Here is a 17,996-nt window from a genome sequence, read left to right as displayed (position 1 = left end):
CCCCCCCCCCCCCTATTCTCCACCTCATTCATCCTACTACAGAATTAACTCTCTGTGTTATTTCAAGGCGGGCCTTGACAGGATGGCGGAAGGACACATGCTTGCGGACGTGGGGTGGCAATAATTGGTGCGTATGTCAGCTTTGGATAGTGAAAAGGGAGCTTCACTCCCGTCGTTCTGACCCGTGACTCGTGAACATATGGCAGGACAGTAGGGAGAACATCACTCTGTTTCCAACCAGTGTCCTGATTGTGAAAGTGTAGAGGGAGTTTCAGCCCATGTCTAACCATATCCCGGGAGCATGTGACAGGACAGAGTGTGGTCAGCATGGGACATGAATGTGGAATTGTTCATGAATGCGGAATCATGTTCCTTCCTTGTTCTTCTCAGTCACGTAAGCATTTGAGAAGGAACATGATTCTCGGCCCCGGCAAGGGCTGAATGTTAGATCTCCTTTGTGTTGGCTCCCTAACCAGCTTCTCCTGCCCATCAAAATCAAGTATAAGCTATGGTTCTGACTCTAGTTCCGAGGTTCAGAGGTATCCTGCACCAGCTCTCAGCTCAAACCCTTGCCATGTCCTCCTCCATTCCATGAGTCACTGGCTGTTTCTTTCAGCTGTGTGTCTAGATTTAACTGCAGGCTGTTTAGTGGTTAGACTGACTTATTTCCCACCAATAACTGAGCTTTTGCTGTTCCTTGTCTAATCTTGGAATATGTGATGGGACAGTGTACTTCTGCTCCGTGTACATCAGCGTCGCTCTACAAACCCCGGTGCGGCTGTCGACTACCCGCTGCCTGGACCCCGCGAATGGCCATCTTTGGCCAGGCCCAGGAGCAGACCGACAGGGAGACAACCCCTCGCTCCTGGCCCTCCCCCCCTCCCTGACCTGTAACCTGTGAGTGTGTGATGGGGCAGTGTAGAGGGAAATTCACTCTGTGCCTTCGGAAATACTTGCATTTTCAAATGTGTTGATGCCGCTGTCATGATCCTAGCTGGTGGGTTGGTGGGTTGGTGGTGTTTGAGGTCAATTGTGTTAGTGGTGGGATATCTCCCCCATGGCGTCAGCTGCACTTGCTCAATAAGTGGGCCGTTGTGGATGGGGATTATGTGGTCTACAATGATTCTGCCTCCCACCCTCTTGTGTTTCAGGCACCCAGGACGTGGTGTTTGGGGAGGTGGATCGCTAGCGCACACTCCAGAAGCCCAGCTGCGCAACCGTCTCTCGCTCCCCCGTAGGGCAGACGGGGCTATTCCCCTCCCTGCCACCCTTTGCTCCGTGTGTATGTTCCTCAATGTAACATTGGATTAATAAATGGAATTGCTCAAGCTCGCTCACATCATCTCTCCGTGGGGAGTGACCTCAAAGGCCCGTAATGGTGGGGCTGCTAGTTGTAGGAATGGAGTTGTTTAATTGCAGGGCCATCGCGACCTGTGGTTGCAGGCAGTGGAGTTACATTATGAGACTTGCACTGTCCCTTATTGTGGGAGACAATTCAGCAGGGGTCTATCCAAAATGCTCAGCCTTTCCTAACACCGATTACTGCATCCCCACCCCTCCCCAATTTCCCATCATGTCCTCTTATCCCTCCTGCTCCTGACCTCCCCCCCAACTCTCCCCCTCCACCCTAGCTTTCCACTTATCTCATTCTCCTTCCCCTCTTCCCCTCCCCCAACACTCCCAAACTAGCTAGCTCGTCCCCTCTCCTGCACACTGCTTGCTCTTCCCCTTCCTCTCTCTCTCTCGCTACTCTCTCTGCTCTCACTCGCCCACTCATTCTCTCCTCTCTTCTCTCTCTCCTCCCCTCTCCTCTCTCTCTCCTCCCCCCCTCTCTCTCTCTCTCTCTCTCTCTCTCTTCCCCCCCTCTCTTCCCCCCTCCCCCCCCCCCCATCTCTTATTATGTCCATCTCTCCTCGCCCCACCCACCCCTATCTTGCGCCACTTCCTGTGCTCTGGGAAGTCAGTGACTGACCGCATCTCTGGCTGGGCTCTCCAGTTTTACTTCCTCCTCACAGACAGCCAGCCCAGCAGGCAGGACGTGCGGACTCCAGTGCGCCCGGCTGCTCGCTCCACCATGAAGGCTGTTCTTGCCCTCGTATTTCTCTTCCACTCCGCAGCTGGTAAGTCGGACATGTCCTGGGACCTGTGGTCACCCCTCCCCCTGACACCTCATGTTTACCGACTAGCACTGAGCCGTGGGGCGTACTGAGGGCCACTTTGCATTCCGTCCAGCCCTGAGCCCAGACATCCAAAATCCACCCCATCTATACTCTGCTACAGCCCTCCACAACACACGCCAGCCCCTACTGCCTTCCCTGCCCCTGTATCCCTCTCCAGCCCCTGTAGCCTTCCCTGTCCCTGTAACCCGTACACCCTGCCCTACTCCTGTAACCCCCTGTCCCTGTAACCCTGCCCCATTGCTGTAACCCCCTACAGCCTTCCCTGTCCCTGTAACCCCCGTTCAGCCCCAACACCCTGCCCTATCCCTGTAACCTGTTACAGCCCCTACACCTTTCCCCATCCCTGTAACCCCCTCCAGCCCCGACACCCTTGTATGTCCCTGTAAGCCCCTACAGACTCTAATCCCCTCCCCACCTCTGGCCCCGACACCCCTCCCTGTTTCTGTGAGCTTCTCTACCCTTCTGCCCCCCCATCACCCCTTCCAGCCGCTGCATCTCTACAGGGTGGTTTGTGTTCATCACTGTCTGACTGTTGTACAGGGACTGAGTTGAGGGCGATATTCGTACCGAGCACTGGGATGATAATTAAATTGGGAGAGGCTGCTCCTGGAATTGAGTGAATCGTTGTCATATTTTGGGGTGTGTACATGGTGTGCCTGAGGGTTTTGCTGGTACACCTGCCTTGACAGGGAATAGTTGGTGGGATGGGAGAGTCTAGCAATTGCCAAACGGTGACTGAATTCTCCCTGTGCTGTTTCTGCCGAGACATGGTGATCAAAAGCCCTGATTAAAATGGCCGTCTGATCTTATTTTGGTTTCAGTCTCTCTTCCTGTTGCAAAATGGGGGAGAGATGGTGATAGCGAGCGTGTGTGATAGATGGGCCCGGCCACTCTCATACCCGAGCTGGCCCAGCCTCCAGAAGCTGCATGGCCTGAGCCCCAGTTACTGTTGGGGCAACGTTCCCCAAGGCCATGAGCTGGGAGAGGGGCCCCATCTCATTATATAGAGACTGACACTGTGCAAGTCTCACCAATTCCTGACACAACTGAAGCACAATCGCAAGGCTTTAATATTCAGTTGCCCCAGGACAGTTGTCTGAGTCCCCAAAGCCCATCAGGGAAGGAATTCCATGAATTCCCCACTCTGGATGAAAACATTTCTCCCATCTCTACCCCTCACTCTGAGGTGGCTCTAGACACCCCAGCCAAGGCACAGCCCTCCTCACATCTGCCCCATCGAGTCATTGATTCAAACCCTCTCACAGTGAAGGCCCACGGACAGTCTCCCTCCTGACTGCTGGTCTTCCTGTGGGGGATCGTCCAGTGAGTGATGTCCAGGGACTCCCATGTCCCTCTCCACAACAACACCGTCCCGTCTCTGTCCATGACAACAAAAGTGCCCCGGCTTTCTATTCCTTCCACCACAGTATGGGGTGGAAGGAATAGAAAGGAATAGGAATAGTCCAAATGGGACAAGTGGATAGGGTGAGCTGCTTTAAATACCTGGGAGTCCACATCACAGAGGATCTGACATGGACAACACACACTGCCACACAGGTGAGTAATGCCCCTGTCCCACTTAGGAAACCTGAATGGAAACCTCTGGAGACTTTGCGCCCCACCCAAGGTTTCCTTGCGGTTCACGGAGGTTGCAGGTGGTTGCCGGAGGTTGCAGGTAGTGGAAACAGGTAGGGAGACTGACAAAAACCTCCGGGAACCACACGGAAACCTTGGGTGGGGCGCAAAGTCTCCAGAGGTTTCCGTTCAGGTTTCCTAAGTGGGACAGGGGCATTAGGCAACGCAGAGCCTTTACCACCTCAGGCAGCTGAGGAAATTCAGAGTCTCTGAGGATCCTTCAGTGCTTCTACACTGGGGCTGTAGAAAGCATCTTGTCCGGCAACATCTCAAGCTGGTTTGGGAACAGCTCTGCCCAGGACAGGAAGGCTTTGCAGAGAGTAGTGCGTTCAGCCAAACGCACCATGGGAACTACACTCGCCCCCCCCTCCCCCCACAGGACCTATACACGAGGAGGTGCAGATCCAGAGCCAGCAACATTATGGGGACCCCTACCACCGCAGCAACGGACTGTTCCAGCTGCTACAGTCAGGCAAACACCTCCGCTGTCATGATGTGAAAACAGAGAGGATTAGTCGGAGTTTCTTCCCACAGGCCATCAGGACTGTAAACTCTTATCTCACCAGGGACTAATTTACTGTTGTGTTGTGTCTCTTGAAAAAAATTTTTCTAACATGTAAATATTGATTCTGTTCTACTCTGTTCTATAGTTTTTTTGCACAATCCGCAGGCATTGCCACTTTCATTTCACTGCACATCTTGTATGTGTATGTGAGAAATAAAGTTGACTTGACTTGAAGTGGGTGACCTGCCATTTTCCCGTATTGTACTCCATCGGCCATGTGCTTGCCCATTCACATGGACTGTCTATATCCTCACAGAACCTCCTCCATCCTCCCATCACCGATCCTACCCGCCATCCAGGGTACTGACGTCTCTCAACCTTGTCTTTAGAACCTGTGGATGTAACCCAAGCTCCCTCTACTGTTTTACAATGCTCGGTGCTCGCTGTTCATTGCCTATTCCCTGTCTGGTTTCACCTCCCCAGATGCATCAGCTCACACTGAACCTCAAAATAATGGAGGGTACGGGTCACTGTCTCCCTCGGGGGAGTGTCCTGGGCCCAACTATTTTCAGCTGCATCATCAATGCCCTACCATCCCAAGGTCAGAAGTGAGGATGATCATTGATTACACAATGTTCAGTCCCATTCACAACTCCTCAGCTAGTGAACAGCCCGTGTCTGCATGCAGCAGGAGCCAGACAACTGTGTCCAGGCCTAGAATCCTAACTTTAGGAAAGATGCAAGAGTTCCAGAAAAGATGGGCAAGGGATTTCCCAACACGGTTCCACAGATGAGAGAGTTTTAGTTGTGGCAGAGAAAGGAGGGGAAGATGGGAGTAGCTGGGGTTGATCAGTATTGGAGAGGGGATGGGTGCAGGGTCTTGTGGAGAGGAGGGGCTGAGCGGAGAGGGTGGGAGCATGGGACAGGGATAGGCTCCTGGAAAGGACCAGCGCAAACTCAGTGGGCTGAATGGCTGCCTTTCTGCTGGGCGAGTAGAAGGGGAAGGTGACCATATGATGTTCACAACTTCAGTGGTTGGGAAATTATCACCACCTAAACATTTTGTGAAAACACAGTTTTAAATAGCTCTGGCTATCTGATCGACAGAGTACAGGGCGAGAGTAAGCTAGTGATCACAATCATGCCCCCTTCCTCTGACCTTGCACCAGAGCATGTGAGGTATGTTATCTCTGCAGTCTCAAACTGCTCTGCTGTTAACAATGACACGAACAGTGGACAAGTACACCACTCACACACTACTAGGACACTGGTGAGGCACAGGTCGAAGCTGCCTCATACTGACTGAAAAGGCAGGGACAGAGAATTCTGGATCAGATACATGCCTGTACGCTGTACTATTGTACTGTGGAATGTGTCAGAATTCACTGTAAATGGTGTGGTTCTATTACCATGGTCTGGGTGGGTACCTGCAGGACATTTTGTAGATGGTGCCGACACTGCACCAATGGTGGAGGGAGGGATGTTAGGGCATAGGGAGGAAATGTTTTGGAAGGCTGATGGAGAGATGCTTTGTCCTGGATGGTGTCGATCTTCTTGAGTTGATAGAAGTGCACTCACCCAGGCAAGTGGAAAATGTTCTCACTCACCTTGAAAACACCAAATTTTAGGTGTAAACCCAAAATAAAAAATGGAAGAGTATCCATGCAGCTAACGGGAAAGAGAGTGAGGGAAAGGTCAGGGCAATTAACAGGGCAGGGGGATGGGACAAAATGCAAGGAGACAGAGGGCCATAAAAGGAGGACAAATGCAAAAGGTAGAAGGGAGATCAGAAAAACGAACCTGAAAGCTTTGTGCCTTAATGTGACAAGCATTCGAAATAAGGTGGATGAGTTGAATGCCGTTAGTAGTTGAGGGATATTGTAATGGCAACTTTCCCATTCTTCCAGTGTCCAACTTTCCGTTGCCGTTACTACACGGGTAAGTAGGAGTAATCTTACGCAGACCAAATAGAACAGATTTTACAGTTGTTATTTTCAGTTCCATAATAGGTTCTTTATTGAAGTAGTTGTACAAACAAAGAGATGAAACCTACCAGATTTTCCTTATTCTGTATACAAGTTGTAGCTTGCTGTTCTTCCCGGTCTGGCGAAAACTGTATGCTCTCCACCCCTGTGCCTGGTCTGCCCCTCCCTGTCCACAATGCCCTCTGTGCATCTAATGACCGACCCCCAAGTGTCCAAAATAATAGTGCAAAATATATCTGGACAAAATAATATAATATGCCGACAATAGCTAACCTAAACATAAATTGCTCCTACACACCTAATTGTCTTGCGTATATAACGAAGCAATTACCAATAAACATTATAAGGAGTTATAAAAAGTTACACATATACAACAAAAAGGTATGTACTATGTGTTGCCATCTAACCTTTAGTGATTCATCAATCTTCTCTTCCTTCTTCACATCGTTTAGCATGACAGGTTCTTTTTCAAAGCTTCTCGTAGCAGTCTGAATCTCCTTTCCCTTTCAAGCCAACTGCAAGTGTTCTCCTTACTTTAAGAAGCCAAGCTATAGCAGTCTTCAGACTCCTCCATGGTGAGAAATAGGTGATCAGAGAATTTGTGGGGTTCATTGGATCCTTAACAATGATGTTCATTGTGATGTCTTGTTTGATTTCTGGATCATTAGCAGAGATTTCAGATTCCAAGTGAAGCTTTGGCCATTCTCTGTCTGGCTTACAGAGAAACTCTGGTCCATTGATCTATTTCTTACAGCTTAAGAAGCCGTCTGCTGTTAGTCCTCTGGAGGCTTCATCTGCAGGATTTTCCTTTGTGTGAACATATCTTCATCAGTAGCATCCCTTACAAAAGAGATCTTGTTAGCTACAAATGTTTGGAAGCGTTTGATTTCGTTGTTGATGTACTTAAGCACCGTTGTGCTATCGATCCAGAAGATGGATTTGTCCAGTTGAAGTTGTAATTCCTTTCGCAGCATTGTCAACTCTGACAGCTAGGACCGCAGCTGGAAGCTCCATTCTGTGAATCATCATTTGTTTTAATGGTGCCACTCTGGCTTTTTTCATTATGAATGCAACATGCACTTCTTTGCTATCATCTTCCAGTCTTAGGTATGAAACAGTAATGTAGCCACTTTCGCTGGCATCTGAAAAGTGGTGCTGCTGTGCATATCCGATTTGACCAAGGCTTGCTGGCTTCATGCACCGGTCCACTGGTACCATTTCAGCATAACCATTGTCAATCATTTCTGTGAGGGAAGATGTATATTCATCATGAAATTTCTTATTCTTGCCAAACCTGCTGGCAAAAACAGGAAAGACTATTATCTAAATGGTGGCCGATTAGGAAAAGGGGAGATGCAACGAGACCTGGGTGTCATGGTACACCAGTCATTGAAAGTAGGCATGCAGGTGCAGCAGGCAGTGAAGAAAGCAAATGGTATGTTAGCATTCAGAGCAAAAGGATTTGAGTATAGGAGCAGGGAGGTTCTACTGCAGTTGTACAGGGTCTTGGTGAACCAACACCTGGAGTATTGCATACAGTTTTGGTCTCCAAATCTGAGGAAGGACATTATTGCCATAGAGTGAGTGCAGAGAAGGTTCACCAGACTGATTCCTGGGAAGTCAGGACTTTCATATGAAGAAAGACTGGATAGACTCGGCTTGTACTCACTAGAATTTAGGAGATTGAGGGGGGATCTTATAGAAACTTACAACATTCTTAAAGGGTTGGACAGGCTAGATGCAGGAAGATTGTTCCCGATGTTGGGGAAGTCCAGGACAAGGGGTCACAGCTTCAGGATAAAGGGGAAATCCTTTAGGACCGAGATGAGAAAAACATTTTTCACACAGTGGTGAATCTCTGGAACTCTCGGCCACAGAAGGTAGTTGAGGCCTGTTCATTGACTATATTTAAGAGGGAGTTAGATGTGGCTAAAGGGATCAGGGGGTATGGAGAGAAGGCAGGTACGGGATACTGAGTTGGATGATCAGCCATGATCATATTGAATGGCGGTGCAGGCTCGAAGGGCCGAATGGCCTACTCCTGCACCTATTTTCTATGTTTCTAATCTGCGTTTCAGGCTCTGGATGAGCTGCTCTGCAATACAATAGTTATTTGGCATGCTGACTCTTGTTTGAAAGGTAAGTCTAAACAATTCATCTATCATCTTTGCTGAGAGGTTCGTAATATCCAAGGACTTTACATTTTCTCTGGATATTTCTTCTGTTTGCTTGCTGGTTCTTTCACTGAAGTCATGATTATATTGCTTGACAAGTAGCACCTCCTAGCTTTACAATGGATACTCGATTGACAGCAGCAGCAGGGCAGCCATTTTCATCCCTGCTTTTGGTGTCTCTTCTCAGGGGACCATAGATGACCCACCCCAGTGGGGTCTTCACAGCGCATGGTCCATCCTCTTAGCTGTTGACCAGCTCCCAAGATTCCAATACTTTTTAAGCATTTGTCCCTGTGAGTCTATTTCAGGAATCTTGATATCCTTCTTCCTGTCTGGGAATGTTCAGCTGAGAAACAGGCATGGTCTTGTGTGTGAACACAACAGATAGTTGAATGACATTGTCTTTGTCCAGACTAGATATTTCCAAACCTGAGATATGGTGACTGATCACAGGCTTCACCTGGTTCATGGTACGCCAGAGAATACTAGTCTTTTGTCCTGTAATTTTCTGCCTTCCCATCAAGCTTTCTGTGCAAAGCTCGATTAGCTTCTATGATCCAAAAATTTGTATGTTTGACCGTGAGGCACAGCTATCTTACTTTAGAGTCCAGAAGATAAAGAAAAACGAAGGTAAAGACAAGAGAGCGCTGAAGGGAAAATAACAGCGGAAGTTGTTGGCCGTGCAGATATAAAGATCGAAAATATCGGGAATTATCGCGTTTGCTCGCTGCATTTCATCAAAACGAAGGCATTATTGATGTTTTGATGAAATGCAGTGAGCAAACGCGATAAAATACCTTCGTTTTTCTTTATCTTCTGGGCTCTAAAGTAAGATAGCTGTGTCTCACGGTCACCCCGACTGGCACAGTTATTTACAGCTCAAAAACGGGCCGTTTTCGCGGTTTTTAACTGGTGTGAAAGTTCGCGTTTTCAGCATAACCCCAAGCTGCTGAGGGTTCTCCCGACGCCGGAGTACCATCACCCGGCGAGAACATCGGGCGCCGTGGCGGCGACTGTGGAGGCCTCAATAGGCCCGACTATGGGTGGACAAGGGGATGGGGACTGGACTTTGTGCCTTCCCCCACAGTGGGAATCACTGTGGGGGATGTTTTGGTGTTGAATTTCTTTGAATACTGTGTTGTATTTTTATTAGTGTGCTGCATGGACATCAGAATTTCCCCTGAATAAGGGGATTAATAAAGTATTTATCTATCTTATCTATCTATCTATCAATAACATGGACTGGAAGTGACGTTTGTACCCCAGTTGGATTTTGCGGTCACGTGGGTGAGGATCTATGATCCAGTGACCTTTCGTGAAATCACCCTATATATAGCGTCACCAATAAACCTTAATGCTGTACGTGCTCCTTCTCTCTGCGCGTCGGCTTTCGAGGTTTCCATCTCCGTTAGTCAGATTAGCGAAGGTGGCGACCGTGACCAGTTGATCGGGAATGGCGGCGTCAGGCTGGTGAAGTAAAACAATCCTTGTTCCCAGGTTTTCACTTGCTCCAGTTTCACTGAGCTAGTTTTTCGCTTAAAATGTAATGGCAACTTTCCTACTCTTCCAGTGTCCAACTTCCCGTTGCCATTACTAACGCAGGTAAGTAGGAGTGATCTTATGCAGACCAAATAGAACAGATTTTCCAGTCATTATTTATTGGTTCTTTATTGAAGTAGTTGTACAAACAAAGAGGTGAATGCACCAGGTTTTCCTTATTCAGCAAACAAGTTGTAGCTTGCTGTTCATCCCGGTCTGGTGAAAACTGTATGCTCTCCACCCCTGTGCCTGTTCTGTCCCTCCCTGTCCACAATGCCCTCTGTGCATTAATAACCACCCCCCAAGTGTCCAAAATAATACTGCAAAATATATCTAGACAAAATAATATAATATGCCGACAGTAGCTAACCTAAACGTAAATTGCTCGTACACACCGGCCCCTGATTGTCTTACGTATAAAATGAAACAATTACAAATAGACATTAACTGGAGATATAAGAACTTTACACTTCACCGACCGACGGTCTCGCCCAATGGGGCTGTTCCCAATGGACTGCTCCGCTGGTGCCTGGCGTCATTTTGTACGCCACGAGGAACAGTCACACAGGGATACTGACGGGAGAGAAGGAAGAAAGAGGGAGGGTAGACGGAGAGAGCAAGGGGGAGAAGGAAAGAGGAGAGGAGAAAGAAGAGGAAAAGGAGGAAAGTGAGGGGGAGAGGGGTGGACAAAGGAAACGAGTTGTCTAAGAAGGAACTGCAGAAGCTGGAAAATCGAAGGTACACAAAATGCTGGAGAAACTCAGCGGGTGCAGCAGCATCTATGGAGCGAAGGAAATAGGCAATGTTTCGGGACGAAACCTTTCTTCAGACGAAGGAAACGAGACGGGGCGAGGTTGGGGGGTGGTGGGGGGGGGGGGTCGGACAGGGGTGGGTAGGTGGGTGGTACCAAGACTGGAAGCTACCTGGTACCTCTCATTTGGGTCCTACTGTGTTCGACATCCTCTGATCCCCACTCACCTCTTTCTCAGCAGCTGGACTGCAGGAGCCCGAGATTTGTTACGTCCTGGACGCCGTTCTGTTCATCTATGGGACGGTGTTAACGGCTCTGTACTGCCGTCTGAAGGTGAGCGGACAGCTAGCGATGAGATAGAATCCGAGTCTCTGGCACTGTAAGGCTGTAATGTTAATCCAGCTCTCTCACATTGTCTCTCGGCCTCAACAACACCTCAACAACAGCGTCCTGTTGTAACACCTCCACCCAGCTGTAAACACCAGTGAAGATATTGGTGTGGTATTGATACGGAGCGAAGGGATGCTGGGGGACAGTGTGAGGGACCTTGGTCAACGCTTGGAGATATAGTCAGTGACACAGGGTGCTGGGAGAGAGGATTAACTGAGGGATAATGTGAGGATGGAGTAACATTAGTAAAGATACAGTTAATGATACAGGGTGCTGGAGGGGAGGTGTCGCTAAGGGAGTGTGATGGAGGAGGATTCGCATCAGCGGAGATGGTCAGTCAGTGACGCGGGGCGCTGGGATAGGTATTGAATGAAAGAATTTGGATGGGTCTGTGGTTTGTACCGTTGTATCCAATGAGTAACGGGTGTGAAGGCGAGTTCCTCACTTGGCAAACACGTCACGGGGTTGTAATGTAAAGACCGACAATTCACTTTCCTTCAGACGAGGCCCAGAGTACAAGAGTAGGGAGGGAGAGGGTGCATGATCCGTGCCCAACACCAGTTAGACCCCAGCCTGACCCCGGGGACAGTTCTGGTCACCATCACACAGGAGAGACGGCTCGCACTGGGATAGGGATTTACCAGGACGTTGCCTGGGCTGGAACTTTGTCACTGTGAGGAGAGATCGGAGAGGCTGGGGTTGATTTCAGTGGACTGGGGGTTGTTGGGAGAAGTGGAGAGTATGCAGATGTCACCAGGCACATATTCTCTCTTTTAAGAGGACTCATGTCAGCTCAAGACTTCGAAAAACTTGTACATGCCTTTATTACTAGTAGGCTAGATTATTGTAACGGTCTCCTTGCAGGTCTTCCGAAAAAAACTGCCAGGCAGCTACAGCTTGTTCAGAACGCTGTTGCTAGAGTTCTAACAAAGACCAAAAAATTTGAACACATTACACCAATTCTTAAATCCTTACATTGGCTCCCTGTATGTCAGAGAATTGATTTCAAAATCCTGCTGCTCACCTATAAATCACTACATGGTTTAGGGCCAAAGTATATCACTGACATGTTTCCACTATATAAGCCTTCTAGACCGCTAAGATCTTCTGAAACCAATCTGTTAGTGATTCCCAGAGTAAATACAAAACAGGGGAAAGCAGGATTTAGTTACTATGCAACAAATAGCTGGAATAAACTTCCTGAAGATTTAAGATTTGCCTCAACTTTGACCACTTTTAAAACAAGACTGAAAACTTTTATGTTTACTTTAGCTTTCAGCTAAATCTTAACTACATTGCACTTTTAACTTTTGCACTTTTTATAATGCATTTTTAATTTTGCTTTTCTTTTCTTTTAATTCTTCTATTTTACTTCATTTTATTATTTCATTTTATTGTATGACATGTTTTTATGTGAAGCACTTTGAGTCTGCCTCGTGTATGAAATGTGCTATATAAATAAAGTTGCCTTGCCTTGCCTTTACACCCACTCTATCTCGCGTACTCAGAAGAGACACACATACTCACGCGCAGTGTCACACGCACTCACACTCACACTCACACTCACACTCACACAGACAGTCACAAACTCACACACTCACAATCATACACCGTTATACACAGTCTCGCCCACAAACATTCTCTCACTCACTGCACAAGTGCTTCCCAAATTTGCAATGTCAATTCTCATTCACGTCGACAGGGTGGGTGTGTGGACGGGGTTCCGCTGGCTGGAACCAGGGATCCCCGTCTCAGCGTGAAGGGTCGGCATTTCAGGGCAGAGACGGGTAGAAATGTCTTCCCCCCACTTTGGAATTCTCTCCCCCAGAGGCTGCGGGGACTCAAGTCACTGAGAGATTCGGGGCAGATCGCTGGGTTTTGGGGTGTTGAGGAACCGAGGATTTGGGGGTTCGTGCGGGAGGGGGGAGCTGGAGGAAAATATCAGCCGTGGTCTCGTTGAATGGGGCAGCAGGAACGAGAGCCCGAGTGGCCTCTCCTGCTCTGTATCTCGTGTTCTGAAGGGCGGGGGGTGGACGGCGCTGCCCTTGCAACAATTACCCACGCACTGAAGGCTAACGTAAACCTTTCTCAATCAATCGACACAGATCTTGAATCGAAAGAAGGAAAAGGCGGCGGCTTATGAGGTGAGGCGAGAGCTTGGGCCGAGGAGAGGGGTGGGAGGGGGGGCTGTCATCTGGCTGGATTTAGGAACAGATTCCCCCCCCCCCCACCCCCACCCAATCGCGGGCCTGACACCTCAACCAAAGGCGGGGGGGGGGGGGGGGGGGGTTAATGCCACAGACGGGGAACTGGCCGCCCGGTGGGCAGAGGGAGAGGGTTAGCATGACGGACGGGGAACGAGCCGCCTGCACTGACTTTAGCCGGTATCTGTGTCCCTGGCAGCACCTGCAGATGGGAAACAAGGCCATTTATGAGGTGGTAAAGGGAGAAAAACGGACTGGTGGCGGAGGAAAAAAGGTGAGTCCTGATCAAATGACGGGCGGCCGTACGTGACTGGTCAGTGTACCGAGGAATTACAGACCAGTTAGTCTAACATCGGTAGTGGGGAAACTGCTAGAATCAGTTATTAAAGATGGGATAGCAGCACATTTGGAAAGTGGTGACATCATTGGACAAAGTCAGCATGGATTTACGAAAGGTAAATCATGTCGGACGAATCTTATAGAATTTTTCGAGGATGTAACTAGTAGAGTGGATAAGGGAGAACCAGTTATATCTGGACTTTCAGAAGGCTTTCGACAAGGTCCCACATAAGAGATTAGTATACAAACTTAAAGCACACGGTATTGGGGGTTCAGTATTGATGTGGATAGAGAACTGGCTGGCATACAGGAAGCAAAGAGTAGGAGTAAACGGGTCCTTTTCACAATGGCCGGCAGTGACTAGTGGGGTACCGCAAGGCTTAGTGCTGGGACCCCAGCTATTTACGATATAAATGATTTGGACGAGGGAATTGAATGCAACATCTCCAAGTTTGCGGATGACCCGAAGCTGGGGGGCAGTGTTAGCTGTGAGGAGATGCTAGGAGGCTGCAAGGTGACTTGGATAGGCTGGGTGAGTGGGCAAATGCATGACAGATGCAGTATAATGTGGATAAATGTGAGGTTATCCACTTTGGTGGCAAAAACAGGAAAGTAGACTATTATCTGAATGGTGGTCGATTAGGAAAAGGGGAGATGAAACGAGACCTGGGTGTCATAGTACACCAGTCATTTAAAGTAGGCATGCAGGTGCAGCAGGCAGTGAAGAAAGCGAATGGTATGTTAGCATTCATAGCAAAAGGATTTGAGTATAGGAGCAGGGAGGTTCTACTGCAGTTGTACAGGGTCTTGGTGAGACCACACCTGGAGTATTGCGTACAGTTTTGGTCTCCTAATCTGAGGAAAGACATTCTTGCCATAGAGGGAGAGAAAGTTCACCAGACTGATCCCTGGGATGTCAGGACTTTCATAGATTGAGGGGGGATCTTATAGAAACTTACAAAAATCTTAAGCGTTTGCACAGGCTAGATGCAGGAAGATTGTTCCCGATGTTGGGGAAGTCCAGAACAAGGGGTCACAGTTTAAGGATAAGGGGGAAATCTTTTAGGACCGAGATGAGAAAAACATTTTTCACACGGAGAGTGGTGAATCTCTGGAATTCTCTGCCACAGAAGGTAGTTGAGGCCAGTTCATTGGCTATATTTAAGAGGGAGTTAGATGTGGCCCTTGTGGCTAAAGGTATCAGGGGGTATGGAGAGAAGGCAGGTACAGGATACTGAGTTGGATGATCAGCCATGATCATATTGAATGGCGGTGCAGGCTCGAAGGGCCGAATGGCCTACTCCTGCACCTATTGTCTATGTTTCTATGGGAGCTTCACCCTGTGTGTGGCCGCGTGCCCTGCGAGTGTGTGGCAGATGGGTGCGGTTGTTGCAATCACTTATTTATTTATTTTTCTCACTTTCTTCTCTCCCCACAGCAAGAAGAGAGCATTTACACGGTATGGCCATGGTATTCTTTGCTCCGCTTATGTCTCTCGGTCAATCTAACTCTCCCTCTGCCCCCTCTCTCTACCTCCGCTAACTGTTACTGTCTGACTGTCTGACCCCCCACCCCTCCATGTCTCGCATTTTCGTGTCTTTCTGTTGTATCTTCTCACTGTTTTCCTCTCTATCCATGTTTTCCACTTCGTCACTTTCTTGGTCTCTCTAGATCTCCCTTTGACTCTGTTTTCTTTCTTTCACTATTTTTGTGTGCTCATCTCTGAACTCTCTTCCACTTTTTCCCACACTACCCCCCCCCCCTCCCCCCTTCCCCCTCTCTCTTTCTCACTCTTTTTTCTCTCTCTCTATCCTTCTCTGTCTACCTCCCTCTCTCCCACCCTCTCCCTCTCACCCTCTCCCTTCCCAGCTTTCCCCTCGCCCCACCCCCTCTCCCTGCCTCTCCTCCTCCCTGCTTCCCAGTTGACCTCTAACCCCATTCCCCCTCTCTCTGCTCACCTCTCTCCTCCCCTCCCCCTACCCCCCCCCCCCCCTCGCTCCAACCCCCCCTCCCACACCCCCCATCTCAGTTTGTATCTAACCTTTCTCTCTCTCCCCCCCAGGGTCTGGGAGAGCACCATGTTGATACGTACGAATCTCTGCAGCGCCAGGCTCCTGGAAAGAAATAGTGATGCTGCCAATCGCTGGGGCTAGTGTGTGTGTGTGGGGGGGGGGGGGGGGGGGGGTGGGGCTGTGTGGGGGGGGGGGGGGGGGGGGGGGATGTAGTGGTGGTGGGGTGGGAGTGTAGGGGTTGGGGTGGGACTGGGAGAGTGGGGTAACTGTTCATGATCACCCAGTCTTCAGCATCAAGACCAACGTGTTTTGTGCGACTGCGGGAATTGCTCGTCCTTCCTCCTACACCTGGAGGCTCTTGAGCCCCTCGAGTCTGTCACCTGGGGACAGCAAGACCATTCAGCCTCTTTCATTCCTCCAACAAAGGCGTGGAAGGAAGCTGCTCTGCTCGATGACTGGGTGGAGGGAATGCGGGGACTCTGGGATCATGTTAAATAATATATACATCATATGGGTGGGGTTAGTAACGCTTTGAATGGTGGAGGCAGGAGGTGAGTCACACCTGGTTGAATAGATTGATGAACAACTGTCCTTTCATTCATTCTCGGTTTTATGTGTGCTTATTCTGTGCAATAAATGTAGCCGGTGCAATAGTCTGGTGGTCAAGAGTCATTATTATCAAGAGGCTTCACTCCAGGCTGGGGGTTGAATCAATAGGCACAGGGTGGGTGTGGCCTCTCTCTAAACCCCAGGCCCAAGCTTTGTGGCCTCACACTAAACTTCAACCTCTGATCCTACCTCAGCAACGAAACATTATTGTACACCTCTTCCTTTACCATGGTCTATGCGCATGTGATGCACCTGCACCTCAATGTATTTGAACAACTTACAGTAAAGCCGACTCGAGGCCCAGCTCTAAAGTTAAGGCTCAGACTTTGTGGTTTAGCTCTATTAAACTGACCAGGGTTTTGGTGACACAAGAGACCAGTGGCGGACTGGCCAGGGTGTCAGCTTGCCCGATGGCAAGTGGGCCTCTGATGAAGTGGGCCCCCTTAGTCTCCTGGCAACCAATATTTTTAGACCCAGTCCGCTACTGCACGAGACAACACATGCTGGAAGCTTGAGCAAAATGGTGTGTTAGTGGAACTCAACAGGCAGGCCAGCATCAGTGGAGAGAAACGGGCAGATTATGTTTTGGTTTGGGACTTTTCTTCGGACTGATGGTGTAGAGGGGAGATCGGTTGTAAAAGGTGAGTGGAAGGAGACAGCAATTGATAGGTAGATACAAGTGAGAAGAGGTTAATTGTGTCGTGTTCAAGAGCTTGATGTTTTTTGGGAAGAAGAAAGTTGGTGGCCATAATTTTCAGTCTCCAACACCTTCTTCCCAGTGTTAGGAGTAGGAAATTAGAGCATGACCAAGATAGTGTGGATCTTTGATGATACCGGCTGCCTTTTGAGGCAACGCCTCCTATAGATCCTTCTATGATGGGGAGGTTAGTACTTGTTATGGACCAGGCTGTGTTTACCACTTTTTGCAATCTCCTTTATTCTTGGACTTTCGAGTTGCTGAACCAGGCCACAATGCAACCAGGCAATCTACTCTCTATCATACACTTCTGGAAGCTCAAGATCGTATTCGTCAACATACTGAATCTCCTCAATGTTCTCAGGAAGTAGAGGTATTGATGGGTTTTCTTTGTGACTACATCAATGTGCTGAGCCTAGGACAGATCTTGAGAGATGGGCACACCCAGGAATTTGTTGTTGAAACATAGAAACATAGAAACAATGATTCTCTACACCACCAATCCTTTGAAGAAGACAGGCTCTCGGCGATTGTTCAGCTGAACACCTTCGCTCAGTGTGCCTGTGCCTACGCGATCTGCAGGTTGCTAAGCACTTTAACTCCCCCTCCCATTCCCACACTGACCTTTCTGCCCTGGGCCTCCTCCACTGTCAGAGTGATGTCATCACAAATTGGAGGAAGAGCACCTCATATTTTGCTTGGGCAGCTCCCACTGAATTACTCCAGCATTTTGTCCCTATTTTAGGCAGCATCTCCCTCCCATACTCTGAATCATCTTTACTCGTTATTCATCCAATACCTGGTGTCATCTGCAAATGTAAACACTGTGTTGGAACAGAGTCTGGCTACACAGTCATGGGTGTAGATTGAGTAGAGCAGGAGACTGAGCACACAGCCCTGAGGTCCCTGTGAAGATGGTTATTGAAGAGGAAGTGTTATTGTCAATTCATTATGATAGTGGTCTGCCAATGAGGAA

At 48.9% G+C, this 17,996-nt stretch overlaps 1 protein-coding gene and 1 long non-coding RNA gene across 2 annotated transcripts; both read left to right on the top strand.

Annotated features, from left to right (window-relative positions):
* Nucleotides 1–20: 20 nt before the first annotated feature.
* Nucleotides 21–1,328, top strand: LOC116986859. Its single transcript, XR_004415588.1, has 2 exons — nt 21–127; nt 1,152–1,328. It is a non-coding gene; the product is annotated as an uncharacterized LOC116986859 (long non-coding RNA).
* A 578-nt stretch (nt 1,329–1,906) lies between these two features.
* Nucleotides 1,907–15,879, top strand: fcer1g (Fc fragment of IgE receptor Ig). The gene is made up of 6 exons (XM_033042615.1): nt 1,907–2,120; nt 11,008–11,102; nt 13,265–13,303; nt 13,563–13,637; nt 15,141–15,161; nt 15,765–15,879. Exons 1-6 carry the CDS (start codon nt 2,075–2,077, stop codon nt 15,828–15,830), a joined length of 342 nt encoding a protein of 113 aa, XP_032898506.1. The 5' UTR covers nt 1,907–2,074; the 3' UTR covers nt 15,831–15,879.
* The last annotated feature ends 2,117 nt before the right edge of the window (nt 15,880–17,996 follow it).

The sequence above is a fragment of the Amblyraja radiata genome, chromosome 24, assembly GCF_010909765.2.
Source record: "Amblyraja radiata isolate CabotCenter1 chromosome 24, sAmbRad1.1.pri, whole genome shotgun sequence".
NCBI lineage: Eukaryota > Metazoa > Chordata > Chondrichthyes > Rajiformes > Rajidae > Amblyraja > Amblyraja radiata.
The sequence above is the reverse complement of the archived record's forward strand: the minus strand, read 5'-3'. Positions and strand labels throughout refer to the sequence as shown.

Excerpts from the sequence above, each read along its gene's own strand:
- fcer1g (XM_033042615.1), top strand. The coding sequence starts at position 2,075 with ATGAAGGCTGTTCTTGCCCTCGTATTTCTCTTCCACTCCGCAGCTG. Across the intron at positions 2,121-11,007 it reads TCTCTTCCACTCCGCAGCTG|CAGCTGGACTGCAGGAGCCC; the intron begins GTAAGTCGGACA and ends CCTCTTTCTCAG. Across the intron at positions 11,103-13,264 it reads CTCTGTACTGCCGTCTGAAG|ATCTTGAATCGAAAGAAGGA; the intron begins GTGAGCGGACAG and ends CAATCGACACAG.